Source organism: Chroicocephalus ridibundus, chromosome 1 (assembly GCF_963924245.1).
Source record: "Chroicocephalus ridibundus chromosome 1, bChrRid1.1, whole genome shotgun sequence".
NCBI lineage: Eukaryota > Metazoa > Chordata > Aves > Charadriiformes > Laridae > Chroicocephalus > Chroicocephalus ridibundus.
This window is the reverse complement of record NC_086284.1, coordinates 111,475,536-111,496,540: the sequence shown is the minus strand read 5'-3', so window position 1 is coordinate 111,496,540 and position 21,005 is coordinate 111,475,536. Positions and strand designations below refer to the sequence as shown.

Genomic DNA, 21,005 nt, shown 5'->3' with positions numbered 1-21,005 from the left:
AGAACCCTAGAATACCACTGCATTTCACTTTAAGTACTCCAAACCAGCTTTTAATCCTTATGATCTGGAGAACACCAGTACACTGCACTAAGACAGCATTAGCAATGGGGAACAACAGTTTACACAAAGCAGCTCCCCTATTTGAATTTGTGTCAGTGCAGTTTGAATATTGATTTTTATTGTTCTTTCTAAGCATATGGGGAAGATATACTAAACATCTGGACAAAAGATGAAAAATGGGCAAACAGATCTACTGTGCAGTGTAAATACAGAAAATAAACTCATCTAATTACCACTACTAATACTGAGCATTGGTATTGACAGATGGTTAAGCTTTGAAAACAGAAACAGTTTCTGTGGATTTCCTATCCTGATTTACCTGTTCTTTCTGACCAGTTGTCTTGGGGCAAGGAAAGAGAGGGGCGGAAAAAAAAAAGAGAAAGTGGAAAAAAAAAAAGAAGAGGATCTTGCATCAACTCCTCAGTCTGTGAGTAAATATCGCCATATGACTGGATTAGCCCTGAGGACTATGAATTCATGCTTGGCTAATAGAAAACTGATGCTTTAAAAGTTCTTGCAGTTCTCCTGAACTACTTTAAAAGGAAAAAAGATACTACTATCTCAAAAAACTAACGTAAAGCCAATTATAGCATACATATATTTAGTAATTTTAACATACATATGAGACGTTCTACTGTGTTGTGGTCGAATGCCTCAGGTTTAAATCTGCATTTTTTTTAAATAGTCACAGCCAGTGCACAGTACATTTATTATACGCTTTTTGTTTCATCTTATTTTTACTGAATCATATTTTGCCATGTATAATTTCTCATACATAAACTTTAATCCCTGCTAGAGACTCACTTTCATTACACAACCCTTGCACAGTTTGTGATGTAACACCTCGGGTTTTTTCCATCCAAACACACCCACCAGTTCAGTTTATCAACTCAGAAACCCTCTAAATAAAAACATGTGTGTGTACACTTACCAGAGAAAAACAGAAAAGATTCATGTTGGTATTGAGATCCACTCCAGCACCCCAAAATTCTGCTCCACAAACTCCTGCCGCACAATGCAGCTCCTCGCTGCTCTCCCAGCTGTTTGTACATTTCTCCCTGGAGATTACTGCAAGATAAAATCCCTGCAATAATCCACTGGATTCAGAGCCCATTATCAAATGAGACAGGCTTCCCCGGGCCAGTACAAACTGTTTTCTGAATTAAAGAACAATGTTTACCAACAAAACAAAAGCATGGTCTGAATGATTATGATGGACTCGGGAAATGCTCTCTTGCAGGCTGTTGTTTCCATTTAGTTTATTATCTAATAGGAATAAAACTCTTTCTGTCTAAAACCATTCGAACACACAGCTAACTCCAAGGCAAATCTTCTCAGCATGCTCAGATTACCAAAAGACACACAAAAATTCTTGGAAAACACTGATTTTCTATACAGATTAATTAATTTTAAAAATTCAGGAGTTATTGTTGACTACATTTTGAATGGAAGCATCTTACTTAGGGACCTTGGAAAAAAATTAATCTGTGTGCCACAATCGTGTGCCACGATCAAATTATTTAAAAAAACCCAACAACAACAACAACAACAACAAAAACCAAAAAAAATATGAAAACCTCACACTCTGGGCCTGTATACTAAAGAATAATTACCAAACCAGTGTCTGACACATTGACTGCTTGATGATGCAGATTAGGACTGAACCAATTTTGCTATAAGAAAATATGGCAAATCTGGAAATTAAAAAATTGGGAGCATTCAAAGCTGATCCACTGGTTATAATGACAGGTATTATAGTCTATATGGGCAGGCAGATGAAGGATAAGCAATTGTAAAGAAAAAGAGTAGCCTATGTCACTAAATAATATAAATCAACAAAATACCATCATCCGTAGTGGAGCAGAACTACAGTCTGAGGAAGAAATAATGATGAAATGACTGTGCATCTCAAGTTGTTTCAGGTTATGAAATACCTGAAATTAGACTGGTTTTGGCATAATGTTGCCTTACAACTCACAATTAATTTCCCATAGCTCTTATGTGAATGCTATATTTGGTTACATGAAGAAGCAGCAGTTGGTACTACAGAGATAAGCTGAAATTCACCACAAATGGAAAGGCAGTGTCATTTTGTGACCAAGATCTTGTTTTCCTTTCTTTGGGCCCAGAGCTTCATATTAGTAAATGTCAAGCATTTCTTTCATTGCGCATTCTTCTGACTACGGTTTATTATATTCATTTTGCAGTTTGATCCTGCATCCCGGTGAATTTGAAGCCTCCATATTTTGGCAAGGTATATTTTAACGTAAGTTAGTTTCTACCCTGAACAAAACCCAAATGAGGCTCACACAAAGGCATGCTGACAAACACCAGAGGAGATATAAGATTGAAGATTTTAAGAGGAAAAGATCTTTAGTTTACACTTTTTCCATTTACTGTGTAGAATATAAAAGTCTTTTTTAAAGGCTTTTCCCAGGCCTCCTTTTCAGTTATCATTTCTTGTTGGTTCCACATATTAGAAAAGTAGGGTTGGCTATGAAGAGCTTCATGAAAAATGCTATAGATAAGAAGCCAGTTAGTGTGAGGCTTCTCATTTACTCCTCCTACAAACTTGAGGAACACTAACAGATTTTGTCAATTACCACCTAGTGACACTTTCCTAATGTGATTATACAAAAATAGGCATCTGAGAGGCCTAGCTTGCCACAGATGGGTTTGCATTTGCTTTGTGGCTCACTTGCTAGTTTCCTTGTGAGGGGGCAAGTTCTTATCCTTCTTGTGCCTCAGGTTCTCCAGCTGGAAAAACTGAAATAACAGCACAAACCTCATGCGCGAAGTACTATGAAAGCAATGATCAGAAGTGCCCTGTCCCAGCTATGGAGAATTACTTTTTTTCTTTCTTTCTTTTTTAACACCTATTTACAGTAATAGCTATCTGGAAAACTCCAGAAAGACTGAGGAGCTACTAAAATGACAAGATACAATAAAGAACTGACACCTAAGAAACTCACGGGGGATGTGTTTTTCATTCAGACTGATTTAATCTCTTGATTTCAGATTGTGCCTTTTGAGGGGGTTTTGCCATGCATATTTTCTTAGAAAACTTTAGGAGGAAGTTTCTTAATTTTATACATGTCATGGTTTAACCCGTTCCCCCCTTCCTTCTTCTTCCCACACCTTTACATTCTGAGCGTGATGTCATATGGCATGGAATATTCCTTTGGTTGGTCGGAGTCAGCTGTCCCAACTGTGTCTCCTCCCAGCTTCTTCACTCTCAGCCTACTTGCTGGTGGGGCGGTACGAGGAGCAGAAAAGGTCTCAGCTGCCTAGCAACAACCGAAAACATTAGTGCACTATCAACATGGCTTTCATCCCAAATCCAAAACATAGCACTATACCAGCTGCTAGTAAGAATGTCAACTCTATCTCAACTGAAACCATGAGAACAGCACAGATCCTCATGGTAAGAGCAGCTAAGAAAGCATACATCTTGCTCTAAGTTATTCAGTTTTCATTTGGCTTATATTAGTAGACACACAGAACAGAGGATAATTTAAGAAAAAAAAAATTAAAAGATAAAAAGCAGCCTGTATCTACACTTACAGACATACACATATACGGCAAGCAACTATGTAGGAAGGCAAAAATGCAGAGCTGTACAAGACAACCTTTTGTGAAGTGACCTAAAGGCTTGTCTGGAAACTTCCTAGGGCATTGGGCCAACTCTTGTTTCAGTTGTTCTTGCTTCACCATTTGGACAGGTGCAATTCATCACATCAGGCTTGAAATCTCATGAGCTAAGCACTATTCCATTGAAGTGAAATCTGAAAACCAGGGGCAGGCTTTTCACAAATACAGAGCTGAAGATTGAAATTGGGAGTCATACCAGTTTAGATTCTGTGGACATGCCTCCTGAGTGCATGCCCCAGATGCCTTGTCTGACCTCCTTCATTCTCCAAAAGGCAGAACTCCAATGTTCAATTGCTCTCATTTCATATCCTGGTGCATTCATCCTTCTGTTTCCAGCTGTGTCAGCTCTCGGCATATATCTATACTGAAGGCATTATGGTGACAGTATTGGGTGAAAGTTATTCAAGTCAGGTTTAAAATATTCAGTTCAAATGTCCCGCTTGAGAAACAGAGAAATTTAACCCACTCTGATTTCTATTCTGCTGGGCTAATAGCTTTACAAAAAATAGTCTTCAGTGAAGACTTCAAGTGGGAAGCCCTGCTGCAAATATCTAGATGCAAGCCACTAAGACCCTAAGACTAAAGATTGAAAATTTTTTATTATGTTTTTGAGTCCTTACAGTGTAAAGGCTCCTTTTATGACAAGGTAACATTTTAGGCCTCTAGTAATTCACTGATACAGCCATCTGTAAGGGTCAAGCTTTTTGGTAGGCTTAAACCCATCAGGTTCCAGTCCTAGACTAATAGATAAATTACCAACTGCAAGGAAACACCTACTATAATAATTAAAGTAAGATGCAACAGCTTGTGATTGGTTGAATAATATAAATAAAATATTCAGCAAGGGTTTCTTAATGTCACTTGATATCACAGCTGTCTGTGTAAAGTCTTTGAGCTTTGAAAATAATTAAAAAAACAGTAACTAAGTAGAACAAATTTGAAGGTAACATCAGCGTTGTGACATTTATATACATTTTCTCTGGTACAAATAGAGCATTTTGCAGCAGCAGCAGCAGCAGCATACCAGAACAGCAAACCTACAGTATAATGAGAGTACAGAAATCAGTTTTACCAAACAGGAAACACTTGAACCTTCACTTCCTAGCTCTAATCTTGCATTACTCTTAGCTTTTAATTCTCTTTTTTCACTGCTACATGATTTCTACATCCTTGCAAGTAGTTGTAACGCATTAAAAAAAGAAAAAATGCCCACAAATTGAGGCTTTCATATATTGAGGTTTCTACTCCTGCACAATGAAAAGACTTCATAACTGAGATCTCTAGGCATCCTTGGCCTTTTCAGGAGGCTGGATTTCAGTTGTGTATTCACAGTAAGTGGCAACCCATTATCTAGCCTGGCATACAAGCAATTAAGGTCGAGCCATGGTTCAGGTACTCACAATTCTGCCTTGGCTCCAAGCTCCCAGTCCTATGCTAGCCATTCTACCTCTGCAGCTTCATCTGTCACTGGAAGAACTCACCATCAGAGCAGCTGTGCAACTCACAAATCTCTCTGGTTTGCTGGAAAAAGGAAAAATAAGGTATTACTACTTATTAACCTGGACACATTTCGGTAAATCTGGAACTAATATTTACCCTTTTTTCCTTCTCCCTTCCTTTTTTCCTCCCATAGCATAGCTATTCTATGCATCTATGAAAATATGCATCTATTTCTGCTCTGATCATCATCTATTTGTCATCTGAGTATCTTCATACAGATTTAAAACTAAGAGCAACAATGCTACTGCCTGATATAGTATGAGTGTTAAATATATAACTGAACATATGCTAAGTGGTCACAATTCTCTATTCACTCCACATAAAAGGCTGAATTACTACTTTGTCATGAACTCAAGGTAAACGTAGTGCATCGCTACTATGCTCCACAGGCTGTCCTGGTGGAAATTGTGAGATTCAGAAATTAAGTCAGAGGCTTCCTCTGGGCTCTCCCATTTCTTTGGAAAGAGACTGTGTGTCTACTTTCTGCAAGTGTCAATTCAACACACCACGTATTCTCTAACATACGAAGGCAACCACATAGGTGGCACACTGGATAAACCCCCTGCCTCATTTCACCTCCTTCTGTTCACTTGAAATAAGTAGATGAATCATAGAATCATTATGGTTGGAAGACACCTTTAAGATCATCAAGTCCAACCGTTAACCTAGCACTGCCAAGTTACGACTAAACCATGTCCCTCAGCACTACATCTACATGTCTTTTAAATACCTCCAGGGATGGTGACTCAACCACTTCCCTGGACAGCCTGTTCCAATGCTTGATAACCCTTTTGGTGAAGATTTTTTTTCCTAATATCCAATTTAAACATCCCCTGGCACAACTTGAGGCCATTTCCTCTTGTCCTATCACATGTTATTTAGGAGAAGAGGCCAACCCCCACCTCACGACAACTTCCTTTCAGGTAGTTGTAGAGAGCGGTATGGTCTCCCTTCAGCCTCCTTTTCTCCAGGCTAAACAACCCCAGCTCCCTCAGCTGCTCCTCATAAGACTTTGCTCTAGATCCCTCACCAGCTTCGTTGCTCTGGACACGCTCCAGCACCTCAACACCTTTCTTGTAGTGAGGGGCCCAAAACTCTGACGCAGTATTCAATGTGCTGCCCCACCAGTGCTGAGTACAGGGGGACAATCACTTCCCTAGTCCTGCTGGCCACACTATTTCTGATACAGGCCAGGGTGCTATTGGTCTTCTTGACCACCTGGGCCACTGCTGGCTCACATCCAACTATCTGTCAACTGGCTGTCAACCCCCAGGTCCTTTTCTGCCAGGTAGCTCTCTAGGCACTCTTCCCCAAGCCTGTAGCACTCCATGGGGTTGTTGTGACCCAAGTGCAGGATCGGGCACTTGGCCTTATTAAACCTCATACCATTGGCCTCAACCCATTGATCCAGCCTGTCCAGATCCCTCTGTAGAGCCTTCCTACCCTCAAGCAGACCAACACTCCTGACCAACTTGGCATCGTCTGCAAACTTACTGAGGGTGCACTCAATTTCTTCTTCCAGATCATTGATAAAGATATTAAAGAGAACAGGCTCCAATACCGAGCCCTGGGGAATGCCACTTGTGACCAGCCACCAGCTGGATTTAACTCTATTCACCACAACTCTTTGGACCCGGCCACCCAGCCAGTTTTTTACCCAATGAAGAATACACCCGTCGAAGCCATGAGTGGCCAGTTTCTCCAGGAGAATGCTGTGGGAAATGGTGTCAAAGGCTTTACTAAAGTCTAGGTAGACAACCTCCACAGCCTTTCCCTCATCCACTAAGTCACCCTGTCCTAGAAAGAGATCAGGTTAATCAAGCAGGACCTGCCTTTCATAAGCCCTTGACAAAGCAATTCCGTGCAGAACATTTTCCCTGTTGACCCACAACCCACGACCAAGTCCTCTATGAGAAGCCACTATTTGAACCTAGGAAACTGCTATTAAAAAAAAATTTTAGCATTTACTGTCATGAACACTCCCTGAAGATACTTCAAATGGTAGAAAGCTCCATTTCAGACCACAAACACAATAGTGTCTTTAAGACAGAGCTGCTAATGTTTGATATTCCTGAATCAAATGTTCCAATCACTGGCTCTAAATTACATTTACTTAATAGTTTGGAAAGGACCCGTGAAGTACTAACTAAAAATCTGATTCTTTAAACGTTATTGATTTTTTTTTTCTTTTAGAATCTCCTTCAATTTAGAGACAGCTTCTTCATTTCCTCCTTTTACATTCAGTAGCTAATTAAGAATTGGTAAGGAAAAAGCTTCACAACCCCCCTCGTCCCTGCCAAATTGCAGTATTCCCCTCCCCCTTTGAAAAGACAGTTTTACAGATGCAATGACCAATTCAACACCGCAGCTTTTACACCTTTGCAACAAGGATTTGCAACAGAGGTTAGCTCAGTTAAAGATTATTTTAAGATCACTCAGCATAAATAGCCATAACATTTACTTCAGCCCAGAAAATCAAGCAAATAAAGACATGAAGAGCCAGTAGTCTATAACTCAAAATCAAATAGGCAAGTAAAATGCTTTCACAATTTCCAGAATTCCAGGGAAAGTCTGTACCTATTAAAATCAATGGCAAAATTCCCATCAAATTCAGTGCAATCAGAATTTCATGCACCGTCTCCTGTTAACTGAACATATTTAATCACAACATCATAAAAGCACATGGTGTTTTCCCATACAATTCTTTGTAGCATTCAGCCATGCCTTGAAGCTACCATTCTTGCTAGGATAAATAACCACATTTTTCTTTCCCTTGTCCCAGAAGATATTCTTTTTTTCAGAGCAGTTATATTTTAAACAAAGGAAAACCTGCATCTCTGTTCTAGAGAGGAAATGTGTATTTCCTAAATGGGAAGGCCAAATCCTCTGCTCTATAATTTTACTGAAACTCAATGAATCTGGCACACACATTCTTTATTGCTATCTAGAACTATTCTGCAATTTAGAGTGAAAACTGCTAACTTCTATCGTCAGGCCAATTTATGTATTATCAGACAAAACTGATGTCTACAGTGAATTATGGGTATAGGAGTCATTATCTTCCAGGAGCACCTTGAAAACGAGATGTCTAATCTCAATAATGTAAGTTTCTTGGTTAAATAAATCCCCTGTGCTTAGTAATTCTATGCATTTATAGAAGAGATGTCGCCCCCACACACCTCCTTAGACTTTAAAAAACATTTTACAGCCTCAAGGGGATTTGAATCCTCACTAAACAGAATTGATTTCTGTACTTACTACTTAGTATTCTTAATCACACAGTTCATGCATTTTTGTTATGTAATGGATTGGGGAATTCAAAGAACCAGCCTGTTTTGCAAACATTTGGCTTCCCATCACCCTACTTGCCTTTTACTTTGATGGCTTTTTTTTAATATCAAGATGACAGTCTTATTAAGCACACCCTGCTTGAAACAGCTCCAAACAATCAACACTGCCCTCTAAGTTTGCAGCCACTCAGGCCTTGCGTGAGCATTTAAGAACAGAACTTCGAAAGGCCAGCAGAGGTTTTCCAATCCACTCTGCAAGAAAGATTGCTTCTCCACGTTTGCCTATAAGAATTCAGGTTAAGGACTTTAGTCATCTATTTCTTCCTTGAGAGCGTGATCCAAAGATAAATGAAGCCAAAAAGAATCCATCTATCGATCTGGGCACTTCTGGCAACTTAATTCAGAGCTCCTCTACCAATTTACACACAAGTTGGATACAGCCTGAGGACAGTCTCTCTAACCTAGCTTGCACCCACTCCCTGTGTCCATAAGCACCCACTCCTGATCCCACGCACCACCTTACCTCCAGGAGATATCCACAGATGGCTGCTGACAGCCCCAAACTCCAAGTGAAACAGAAAGAGACAGCTGGCTCACACAGCCCACGGCACCCAAACGAGTAGCCTCTGAGCAGAATGTACTATTGTGTTCATACCACCATCTTATCTGCAGTTTTCTGGGCTGGAACTGGTTCCCAGCCAGGCAATTCAGACTTGCATCTGCCTATATTTGTAGACACAATACCAGATAAAAAATATTCTTTTGACCTTCAGGAGTCTATACTGAGACTCTTGGGTCCTATCTTTGCTCTCACTCTTATACAAAGTAATTCACTGGAAGACAGTGAAGCAAGAGCAGCATCTAGAAGAGAAAAACTAAAGCCTAACAATTTAATTGGTGAGTTCCTGGCTTATGCTTTAATTTTCTTCTCAGGTTTGTGCGTTTCTCACCTTTTTGGAAATCAAGATTAGGGACTCAGATATTCCCCACTCAGTTTTCGTACATTTCATGGATCTTTAGCTGTTTTAGATATGTACTTGCTGCCAGTATCTTGTTCTTTTACAAATTATTCCAAATAAATTCTCTACAAGCACCATATTTTGACCACACTAATTCTAAGTTAGACTCAGTAGCTTTTTAAAACCACCATCCTGATAAAAAAAGCAATTCATTATACAACCAGGGAAGACCATCAATCCATATCAGTTATACACTAAAAGCTATACAGTTGCTGTTGTGTCAAATAAAGCTTTTCTCTAAAACTCTGGAACTTAGGTTTCAATCCATACTTAGTAAAATACAGTGATAAAACCCAATATGCTAGACCAGTTCTGAAGTGTGAGTACCAACACATCCAGGAAGTACAAAATTTACTTAAAATACGAAGGTCTAAATATGTTAGGACTGCAAATATAGCTGTGAGCTGGAATCAACCACATAAAATAGATCATGTCACAGCAAGAAATACATGCTGCTGCACAGAGCACTTCTTCCCACCTTACTATTTTCCATAGTTTAACAGATCCACGCTGTTTGAACAGACCTTTTATTTTCGTTGGAAGTAATTTTGGATAGACCCTTAGCTGTTAGATATTAGCAAAGCTTCATATTTTTCATCTGAGTTCCGCCACCTCATCCAGTGTCACAAAACAGTTACAGCCGTGTGGCTAATTTTTGCGACAGTGCTATTTTTTCAGAGGCAAGGATACATCAACTAACGCAGTGGCAATTTGAGCTGTTTACATCCTTGTGCATGCGATTTGCAGAGCCTCCAGCTTGGAGTGTCCTCGTTTTTGACTATCCATGACCCTGCTATACTGTTTTACTGCCTCTCCATGTGTTATAGCACTTCCCTTCACTTCTACAAACATACCATGCCATGTGAGAGACGAACCCTATTTGCCTCTTAGGGCCCTTTAAAAAACGTGGCAGTCCTCATGCCCTGTGGCGGCTCACGCCTTTATGTACCTGCAAAATATGCTCTGTCTTTACCCACTATTGCAGTAATTACTGGCTTTTCTTAAGGTAATCAAATATACAGAAGAGGCTGATGTTAAGGGGAAGTCCATACACTGCTGTCAGGACATGTTGTAGGAACAACACGTAGGATATCAGTGTGTTCCGAAATATTTGGGGAAAAGAAAATTTAAATTTGATTATCTCATGCCAGTAAAAAATTGCATCAGCTACACACTGTCTGCACCAAGCACATTAAACCCAGGCTTATACAGTGAGAACTGTAGATGCCATCTGCAGCCCTAGAATAACCTTGGCAGGATACCCAGCGCATATTCATTTCTGTCGAGAGCAGCCTTGCTTGCTGTAGCTGAGTCCTCATGGTACTTCAGACTGCCAAATTGTCTCAGAGCTAGTAAATGGATATTATCACTCATTTAAATCCATCCTAGTTAAACAAGATGCTTGGAGTTGGCAGTTCCTGAAACTTTATTAAAGGTTGAGTAGGTAACCTTTGCTGCCTCCCCCGCCCCGATTTAGCAGAAGATGGTTACCTCGGGCAACTCAGCAAAAGTCTATGATGGGTAACTTGAAAACTGGAATGTACATGAAGAAAACAATAGAGAAAAAAGCCTGAAAACCTGTTGAGGAAATTTTGGTGGTGTTCTGCTTTAGGTAGAACGCGGTCTTTCAACAGGAGAATTAGTATCATCTTAAGGAATTACAGACAGATTGAGAGGGGAGACGGAGAGGAAACTGCACAGCACTATTTCTGTGTTTGCACAGGAACTTCTATCTGGATAGCTTAACTTTTTTTAACTTATGAGAAAAAGGAACAATCAAGACAGTTCTTGAAGACGACTGGCATCCAGAGATCTGCAGAAAGGGTACAGACCACAGATACAGTTACAGATCAAAGACTTGTACATCAAAGTGACCCATCCTCCTGTGACTCCCCCTGCTCTTATTTCACTCAGAGTCTTCAAAGTAGGATTCAATGGAATAGATGACTTTTTTATCCTGGATAACCATGGAACAGCCAAGATTTACTCTAACTCTATTGAATCCAGATGGGGTTCAACAACCTGTTACCTTAATAATGCACAAAAGAAAACACTGCTGGATGCAGAAGGTAATATCCACAAATAAGCTCCAAATGTCCATCAGGAATAGTTTAGTGAATCACACATGTATTGGTCTAGTGCAATGAACTGCTAGAAGCAATTTTACCCATATAGTGTATAAGTAGGACTTCAAAGATGGCTCTGCTAGGCATACATTCCTACCTTCACTGTAGGCACTTACATAGTACCATTATTACCACATCTAAAACTTAAGAGTCTTTAGCACAGCTATCCTTTGAACATCCCTATGACAGGGAATGTGGTATTATTCCCATATATTCATACAGTTAAGCCTATTGTTTATATCACTAAAAAGCATAACCATATACATGTCATCCAGTGGTCACTGATGATGAAGTCTGAATCCAAAACACTGATTTTTAAATCTTTAGTTGCTTCCTCACTCTTAAGGTGCTTAAAGACACTTAGAAATGTAAAGTCTGGCTGTGAAGAAATCCAGATACTGTAGAATTCTTGACAATACTGAGCAGCTAGACAGCTACCCTACATTTAAATTAAATCAGGATCTATAATGTACGCATTCATGTTCCTATGTTACCTCTGTGATTAATCTGATTGTTTTCCTCAGAGCAAACTTACCCAAAGAAGCTTTGTAGAGACTAAGGGTAAAGGAGTGGATAGGACTTGCCCCTCCTGCTGCCTCTGACCTGGCAGCTCACCAATCGCAGCCCAGCCGTAGGTGACACATCCTTTCTCACTGTGAGGCTTAGGGTTCAAATTTTATTCTTGGTTTCTGTTCTCCTCTTCTATGTGATTTCTCCAACCAAGTGAGAGATTTTCTTCTTTTCCAGAACCTTGAATTAGCTGTTCTATGTTATACAGACTAATTATATACCAGTTGAGCTAAGGAGAGTGGGGGGTGTGTGTGTGCATATGTTTGCACATGAATCTGGTCTGGTTGCCAGCGCAGTCACTTGAGAGGGGATACAATGGGTTCCCCAGTCCCAGCTCCAATAAACATTAAATATTTATTTAGTTCACTGGAGCAGAAATGGAAATTGTTGCAGCAAGTGAAATAAAGTATTTTGAAGGACTGGTTGTAGATGCTCAGCCAAGAAGTCTGCAGAAAACAGAAATGTGAACCACACACCAGAGTTGTAGATTTGTGTCCTGAGAACCCAGCGAAGGCACTTGCTTGTCCTCAGAATGCAACTGGAAATAGTTTAATTCTCCAGTTAGTTTGTAAGCTGTGCAGTATATGTAGTAAATCGCCAGTCTCTAATTTTCTTTAACATCTCTAATGCGTGACCTCTGGAAGGACAAAGGATGGCATGAATCTTCTTACTCTGTCAGCTGCCTCTGCTCATGGCTTACCTCCTTCCTCCAGTCTCTGGGATCTTGCAGGAGAGAAACTGTCAGGGTGAGGAAGGAGCCGTTTCATAAAGGCAGTGGGAAAGCCAAACGCAATGAGCTGTGGTGCAGCATTAACCACAGGGAAGTCAGACCATTTTGTCAACGGCACATTGCTGTAATAACCCAGTTGGATTGAGTGAATACGGGGAATCCTAGCTAAGAGAAAATTATGATACTATGTGAAAATTGAATAGGAGAGGGTAAATGTATATGCATATGTCCTAGCCCAGAACTGGAACCTCTTGCTGCTACTACAAGTGGTGTTAGCCAGAGCCATAGCTTTGCTGGGTGTCAGTTTACACTTATTTTAAAAAGACATACTATACAACTCGTATACAGCAACTGAGGCATAACATATTATTAAGGGATTAGATAGTCAAAAAGAAAAAACACAATATGAGGGCTGGAATTATTTTTCTGAATATGACTAATAACAAGTTCAGTCACTCTTGGAGATGGGATACTCATCCATTCTTGTCTAAACATGTCAGTATACTGAACAGTATGTCTGCTCATGTGGTCTTAAGTACTCCAGAGATTTTTTTCCCATTTTCAAAAGGTATTCTAGACTTGCATGTTACCTGTTGATTTTATATTAATCCTAGTAGCAGAAGATAAGCTAGGGTCCAGCCTACAAAAAAGCCAGTGGGAGCAAAGATTAATAGAACAAAAGATAGGAGATGAGAAACTGATCTGTAGCAAACATTTGCAGTGAAAACTGAGACAAAAAACCCACATAACAGAAAGATGCAGCGCAGTTGTCTATGAGAGGTCCAGGCTTTCACGCAGAAGTCCTACTGAACTTGACAGAGAAATCTTACGGAAAATTTTTAAATCAACTTACCACTTTCAGGATGAAATGTATACTCTTGAGGCAGAGAAGTATATGCATATGTGTGAATACTGGATTCCATAAACTGGTTTAAAATTATGTCTAGAAAACCTGCAAGTGTAGATCTGCTGCTCTCTTCCTTATTAAAATCCATGTTATAGTAATGGGCTTATTTACAAACTGAACAACTCTGTGATGTCATCTGTTTTACAGGAAATCACAGTAAATTTGCCACTTGAGCATTATAACTTTGGATTTGTTGAAACTCAGAAATCATTGAAAAACTAATGCAGTCATAAAGCTCTGCTAAATCTAAGTGCACAGATTAAACAGAAGTGTCTAGAAAAAATACCAAAGCACACAAGTGAAAACAAACATGGGGAGGGTGTAATTACAAGGGATAATGAGACTTTGGTTGTAATCTCTTGCATGTATTGGTATTATCAGCTGAATCTTTGGATAGGCCTGATGCAAAGTCTGCTAAATGTTAACGAGGGTATTTCTTCTGATTTTAATACGTTCTGAACTTAATCCTAAAACATTTTGGTTTTGTGATGTGAAGCACGGTGTATGAACGCAACCCTTGTATGACAGGAAGTATCACAAACAGTGTCTCATTATTCTTTATTTGTAACGTAGCAAAAATAGCCTTTTTAGAAATAAAGACTTGGGAAAATAAATTTTTCAGCAGTGCATTTCTTGAGTCCATGCACTTAGATTTTGGCTTAGATGTACTATGATCAATATTTCCAGGTGAAGCAATTAATTTTCTCTGTTTGGCATGTGAATAAAACTCTTGCAATGCAACTTTGACTTTCATTTTAGTTGCAGTCTGTTATTGCTAATGAAAAAAAATACTTCCTAGCTTTTCTAATGTATCAGCTAGATAAATTGTTAACACTTAAGAACTCCCCAGGCAGTAATGAATGACACAGTTTTCTGTGTTATCCCTGATAAAGTTTAGGATATGGAAAGCAGTTTAATCCTCTTTCTATACTCTCCCATCTGTGCTTTAGAGCTGCCATAGTAAATTACTACATACTGAAGCACTGCTTCAGATGCAATTTCATATTTTCAAAGCTGAGATAATTTTACTCCGCAATGTATTTTTTAATCTTTGTAAAAAAAGTAAAATGTTTAAGAAAGCTGGCTCAGATAAAACTGTTGAATTTAAGAGATGGATGGTAGTTTTCAGTGAAGTAGACCTTTCATAGAGGTTGCTTGCAATACAGAGTTAAGCCAAACTAATCACTTTGTTTACAGAAAATCTGCAATGCAAAGTAAGTGTTAAGCTTTAACTCAATTGTAATCTTTTGTTAATTATAAGACACTCTTTATGGAGGAATAGTTGCTGACAAATATGGCTTGAAGCACTCTTTTTATTGTACCTTAAATATGCTATTGCCTACACCTAATGTCTTTGATTCTGCTTTCATATTGCAGAATGAACTTACTTGGTAGTTTTGCCGTTAACCTGTTCAATCACAGTTAGGGCTTATTTCTTTCTCTGGGAGGGAAGTTTTGAGTCGGATTTCTTCACATTTTATCAGATGTGCATTTTGCTGCTGCCTAATCATTATGGATAAAGGGACTGATTTAGTATCTATGGGAGTAAATTGACTGACTCAGTTCAGAGGCTGAGCATAAGCAGCTGCTCCAAGAGTAGAAGTGAATACAGAGAGAGAGAGAGACTGATTTAATAAACTTCTCTCTCTTGCATTTTTCTGCATCCACATAAAAACCTACATTCAATAACACCACAGAAATCCAGTCAGTACAGTGTCTTGCTCAGGTCACCATCTGGTCGTGGAACAGCTGGTTAATGTTAAACCTTCACAAAATTGAGATTATACTTACAGGAAGCAGCAGGTACTTTGAAGAATCTGCAGCCACAGTGCGACATCTGAGACAGACAGCCACAAATCATCAAAACACTCTGACAGAGAAAGAGTTCCTCTGGAACCCTTTGTTACTTTGAATTTCAAAACGGCGTCTTACCACCTATCTCTCCAGGGACTAACCTGGAGAACAGAGTTCATCCCACCTGTTGACCTAAACCCAGCTAAACAAACTTCTGTCACCTCACAACTAGATTACAGCAAGCCAAGCACTTTCTCTGAGACTTGACAATTGCTTCTAAGACTACCGAATTGTCAGACCTAAGTTGAATCTCCTGAATTCAAGGTGGAGAAAAAGGGTCTGTGAAACTTTCTGTGGGGGCAGGTAACCCAGCTCTGCAGAGGATAGCCTGCTGACAGTGAAACAGAGCTGCTTCACACTGTGTATGCCCATAAGAAACTCCTCCTGTTCATTTTATTGTCTCTAGGTCTTCTTGCTGCTGAATGAGGCAACGCACCCACTGCTGGGATTGCTGGAAGAGGCTCCCATCTTCACCGTCCTACCCACACACATCTGCTCCTCTGGTGTGGTGTGGGATGGGCAGTGAGCAAAGAGCACTTCAGCGGGCAAACCTGTATTTGTGCTCAGCAGTGGGAGAAGTGACCCATGGAGTTTGAGACAGCTTGGAAGCGATGGAAAACTATCCATTGTCATTAAATTATAGCTGCATACTGTTGAAAGAATAGTGAAGAGGCACAGCTATGCTACTGCAAAGATGGAAGTTTCAGCAAGCTCTTGAAAAAATAGAAATACCTGAATATAGGGCATTCACATGGTCTTAAGTTTGCCCCTTTGGGTACCTAGTGTGATGTTATCAATATTGACAGTAATCCAAGGGATCATGTAGGAGAAGCAGGGAGGGGCTCTAAACCCTGCCTCCGGGAGGGAAGGAAAGCTCACTTCAAAGCTGATGCCTCAAGAGGCAAGAGAATGAGTTACCTTGAGCCTGAGAAGGTCAGAGAATAGGGGGAACTGCTGGCCACAGCCTGCTTCTCCCCTGCTGCTGTCCTCACCCCTGTGCCAACCCCTCCCCGGGATTCCCAATGGCAGCCCGTGAGGCTCTGCCTCCCGCACAGGCTCGCTCCCCAGGGACACCCCTGGGGACTCTGAAGAACAGGAGGGCAAAACAAAAAATAGAGGAGGAGGAGGACCTGGATACTCTTCTGCAGTTTAACCTGAACATCATTTCATAAAATTAAACAACAGATGCTTCTCAAGGGCCTCCTCTACACATTGTAGAGGCCTCCTTGAAGAAGGGGAACTGCTAAAGCCTTCCACCTAAGGTTGACAGTTTTTCTCATAACAGAAAATTAAGCAGTCTAAAAATATGCTCTTCCAGCTACCCCTATGATCAGTTACAGGTAGATCATAGCATGTTTCATAAATGCCAAAGCAAGCTGTCCTGACATCATTAGTCCTTTATTTAAGACACTGATAGAAAAAGATGAGCTAATTATTTACAAATATTCAAAGTGCTATTAGGACAAACAAAGCATGTAAGCAGATTGATATGAACAGTCTTAATAACCTGATCTGAAGATAATTCATAGTTTTCAGTCCTGGCTATATTTTTTTTACTTTTTTGTGGCTGATACTTCTTGACTGTGTGCTGTTTATTGTATTGCTGTATGCAATAATGATTTAGACGTATACAAACAGAAAGCAAGCAGGTTTTGAAAAGGCTAGGTAAAAATTAGCTAGTTTTTATAACTTGTTGGTAAAAGAATAGAAATACTGTACTTGGTATAGTAGAAATCAAGATTAGTTCTTGGATACAAATGTAGAGCAAGACACATATTCTTAATGGAATAAGAAAATTAGTTACCCTTTTAGTGAATTTGTGTGTTAGGTTGGAAATCTTTGTAAACAAGGTAACAGGTATTTTGGAACTGAGCATTCATATAAACTGCTAATGAAGTAATCCTGGGATTTCTGAGACATGCAAAGTTACTGCTCGAATAACACTATGACTCTGCAAACACCATAATATAAGAGAGATGTAAATAAAATACTAAGTATATCCAAAATATTAAGTATTCAAAGTATATTGTGGAGCACCAAGCCAGTGGAAGTAAACTGCGTGATTTAGGCATATAAGCATCAGGAGGTCCAGTCACAGGAGGATCTGTTTCTATAAGACATCTTTGAAAAGTCTCATGAAGCCACAGCAAGATGTAGTGGTCTTCTTAATAATAAAGAACATTAATAATAAACAGTGTTAAACTTAAATGTTGCTACGTCTACCCTGCAAGTATACCGTATTTCCTACTAATATTTAAATAACATTCATGGAACTGTTTAGAAGGCATTCAATAGCCATCAGAGAGACTTACCTGGCCTACCATTATCTGACAATCAACATCTCTTCACTGGAGTTTGGGATACAGACAACCAGAGTCTCATTGTGAAACCAGAATGTATGACATGACAAGCTGGGAGAATGTTTAACAATAGAGTAAAATTACAGGTAAGAAGGTTTTGATAAAACTATGAAAATAATTCTTTTTTCTTTTTTTAAAGGAAAATTTCTGCTTCCTCTCAAAATGCTTTCCAGGAAATACTTATTTCCTAATCACTTCTAATCATAAGTTATTATGAAGGTCACTACTCATTTTTTCTCCCCCTGACAAGAAAAAAAAGAGCAATTAAATGACACAGATGTCACTTGCTCTCATGAGTATGTCCAACTGTGCCAAAACAGTATTACCCATAAAAGACAGTGAGCAACATTTGAAAATATTAGTGTAACCAGCCAGGGACAGATTACATTCGGGGTCATAAAGAGCAAGAGCAAGAAGAAGAGGTGGGTGGGAGTGTTAGAAGAAGCAGGAGCAAAGGAGGATACAAGAGAGCTCCATTCATTCCCTGCCTTGAGTTCACTTGCAGGCACAAGACCCAGTCTATTGTTTGCAGCTTTGTAGAAATGTCAAGAGTGTTGAAAGCAGCATCCATCATTTCACCAAAGGGGACAGGGATTTCGACCCTATTCACTCATGCATTGGCCCACAGAGCTGGTTGCGTATGTACACTGTGTATGTATATGCACCCTATTAAGAAGATTGTGGCAGAGGCTACCAGAGGGCCCTCAGGAGAACTGTGTAATATTCTCTGAGTGACTCCCTCTGTTCTTTGGAGATGAGGTGTCAAAGGAGTAGCTAGCCCAGAGAGGCCCAAGAACCCTTGCACACCTTCATCTTGGTTAATGCTGTGCTTTCCACATAGCATGTATAGCCAGTCTATACACTGAGTTAAATAATTGTGGCTAATCAGTGGCAGCTTTAATTAAACTTTTGCCAAGCAAATTTAGTTAATCGCTCAAAACACATTTGTGAGATTCTGCAAAATGAGCAGCTTACCCTCCACCTTTGTGAAATTACTGTTAATGATTCACTAATGTCTGCATCATCCTATTTAAACCTTCCCCCTGTGGTTTTAGGCTTCTTTCTGCTTGCTAATCCACCACAGGGGAGTGATATGTAAACATGCAAATACATTTTTATAGGCTTTGCCTATTTGTGGTGGTAGGTTCTATCAAGCCATATTTATAGCCTCACCAAGAATTATTTATAATTCATTCGTCTCACATTCAATTGAATTAATTTAAAGGTATAATTCAATTTAACAAACATGCGGCTCAGCGTACTGAGCAGTGAGACATACTGCAGTTGTTTCAGGCATGCTGCACTTCACCCCTTCTTTCTGTTTTCAGACAGCCTCCTGGCTCAGTGGTATTCTTACATATCAAACCAAGTACCACACCAGAACAACAATGGACAAGACAACAGCAACTTTTAAACCTCCAAGCTGTGTAACTATTACATAGCTGTCCCAAATTTCTCTAAATTTTCCTTTTCCATCAACAGTACATCCTTTACTGTGCAGCTCTCTATTATAAAATCCTGTTGATATGAACTACTGCACTCTTGCTCCTGACTTTGCTGAAGTCCATTATAGACAACCCTTTCCTGTGATTTACGCCTCATTATAAAAATCAAATTTCTTGGTTGTCAAAAGTAAATTGACTGCAGCAAGCTGAAGGAACTAACTCCCTGACATACAGAGCCATCACACCAGTCTAAGGGTGTAACTTCAAATGTGATGGAAGGATATCCTATAAATACAAAGCTCCTGTAGAAAGGAAAATGAAAAACCGATTATCAGGTTCAGTGAAAAAGTGCAAACTGTCTCTCTGCTAACCTTAACCTTAACCACCAGGATGGGCTGAGACTTGGCCCACACTCAGAAGCCATCCCCCAGATAAAAATGCTGTCAGAAGAGAAATTGTTCTGCAGGATACCACTCCTCTTGCCAGCCCTTTTGCAGCCCCACTGCAGCTGGAGATCTAGACACTGTCTCTCTCCTAACGCTAAACCTAATCTTCACTGTACTTTTAACCATAAGCCTAAACTGTGTTGTGTTCTGAGCCATAGCCTGGGGCTCCAAGCCATGGCTGAGATGAAAGAGTTATTACAGAAGAAATCTTTTTGTAGCCTACCCCTTCCTTTGGCAGCCTTCATGCAGCCTCACTCCACCCAAAGTCCCAAGATTTGTCTCTCTCCTAACCCTTTGCCTAGTTATAATGCTAATCCTAATGATGCACATGGACTAAGCTTCATGTAGGGATGAAGAGCAGTGGCCCAGAAAAGAAACATTTTGGTAACCTATCACTTCCCTTAGCAACTTCTCTGCAGCCATACTGCAATGGGGGCTTTTTGCAGCCTACCTCACTCACTGATATAGCTATTGCACATCCACTCCAATGAGTGCTCTAGGTTTTGTCTCTAAACCCAAACCTAACCTTAAACCCAACCCTAATCTCAACCTTATTGCTTAGCCTTTGATGAAGGTTAGTTAAGGACTTCCTGTTGCATGGCTAGATAAAAAAAGTCAAGAGATTAATACTCTTCTAGCCCACCACACTCTTTTTCAGCTACTTTGCAGTTTGACTAGGCTTTGTTGCTATCTTAACTATAACCCTAACCCTAACCCTAAGGGCTGGCCTTTGCTCAGCACTGGCCTGGCAACCTTGGTAATGGACGGAACTAAAAAGTCAGGGGAGTAAGGTTTTTGTAGCCTGCCACATTACTTGGCAGCTACTTTGCAACCCCACTTGCCTTTTTCTCTCTCACAGCACCAAATGCAAAAAATTTTAGGAAGTTCAGGCCTGCAACATGGCCCCTGGGCAAAGCCCAAATTTTAAAAAAATTAAGTAGACTAATATTTTTCTAATCCACCACTTCTTTTGGCAGAGCTTGGCCTTACCCAAGGACCCTCAGGCATGGTCCAGATGAAAAAGTTGTCAGATGAGTAATATTTTTG

At 39.9% G+C, this 21,005-nt stretch overlaps 1 protein-coding gene across 2 annotated transcripts in view; it reads right to left on the bottom strand.

Annotated features, from left to right (window-relative positions):
* Positions 1 to 5,226, bottom strand: part of SAMSN1 (SAM domain, SH3 domain and nuclear localization signals 1) — a 100,283-nt gene extending 95,057 nt beyond the window's left edge. The window contains exons 1-4 of one of the 2 annotated variants that reach the window (XM_063347516.1): positions 5,112 to 5,226; positions 3,908 to 4,075; positions 3,199 to 3,347; positions 992 to 1,128 (exon numbers count right to left, since the gene is read on the bottom strand). In XM_063347516.1, coding sequence (XP_063203586.1) covers positions 992 to 1,128; positions 3,199 to 3,223 — 162 coding nt within the window. In that variant the 5' untranslated portion in view covers positions 3,224 to 3,347; positions 3,908 to 4,075; positions 5,112 to 5,226. The remainder of the gene's footprint in view (positions 1 to 991; positions 1,129 to 3,198; positions 3,348 to 3,907; positions 4,076 to 5,111) is intronic. The other variant, XM_063347517.1, reaches the window with a different exon arrangement.
* Between the last annotated feature and the right edge of the window lie 15,779 nt (positions 5,227 to 21,005).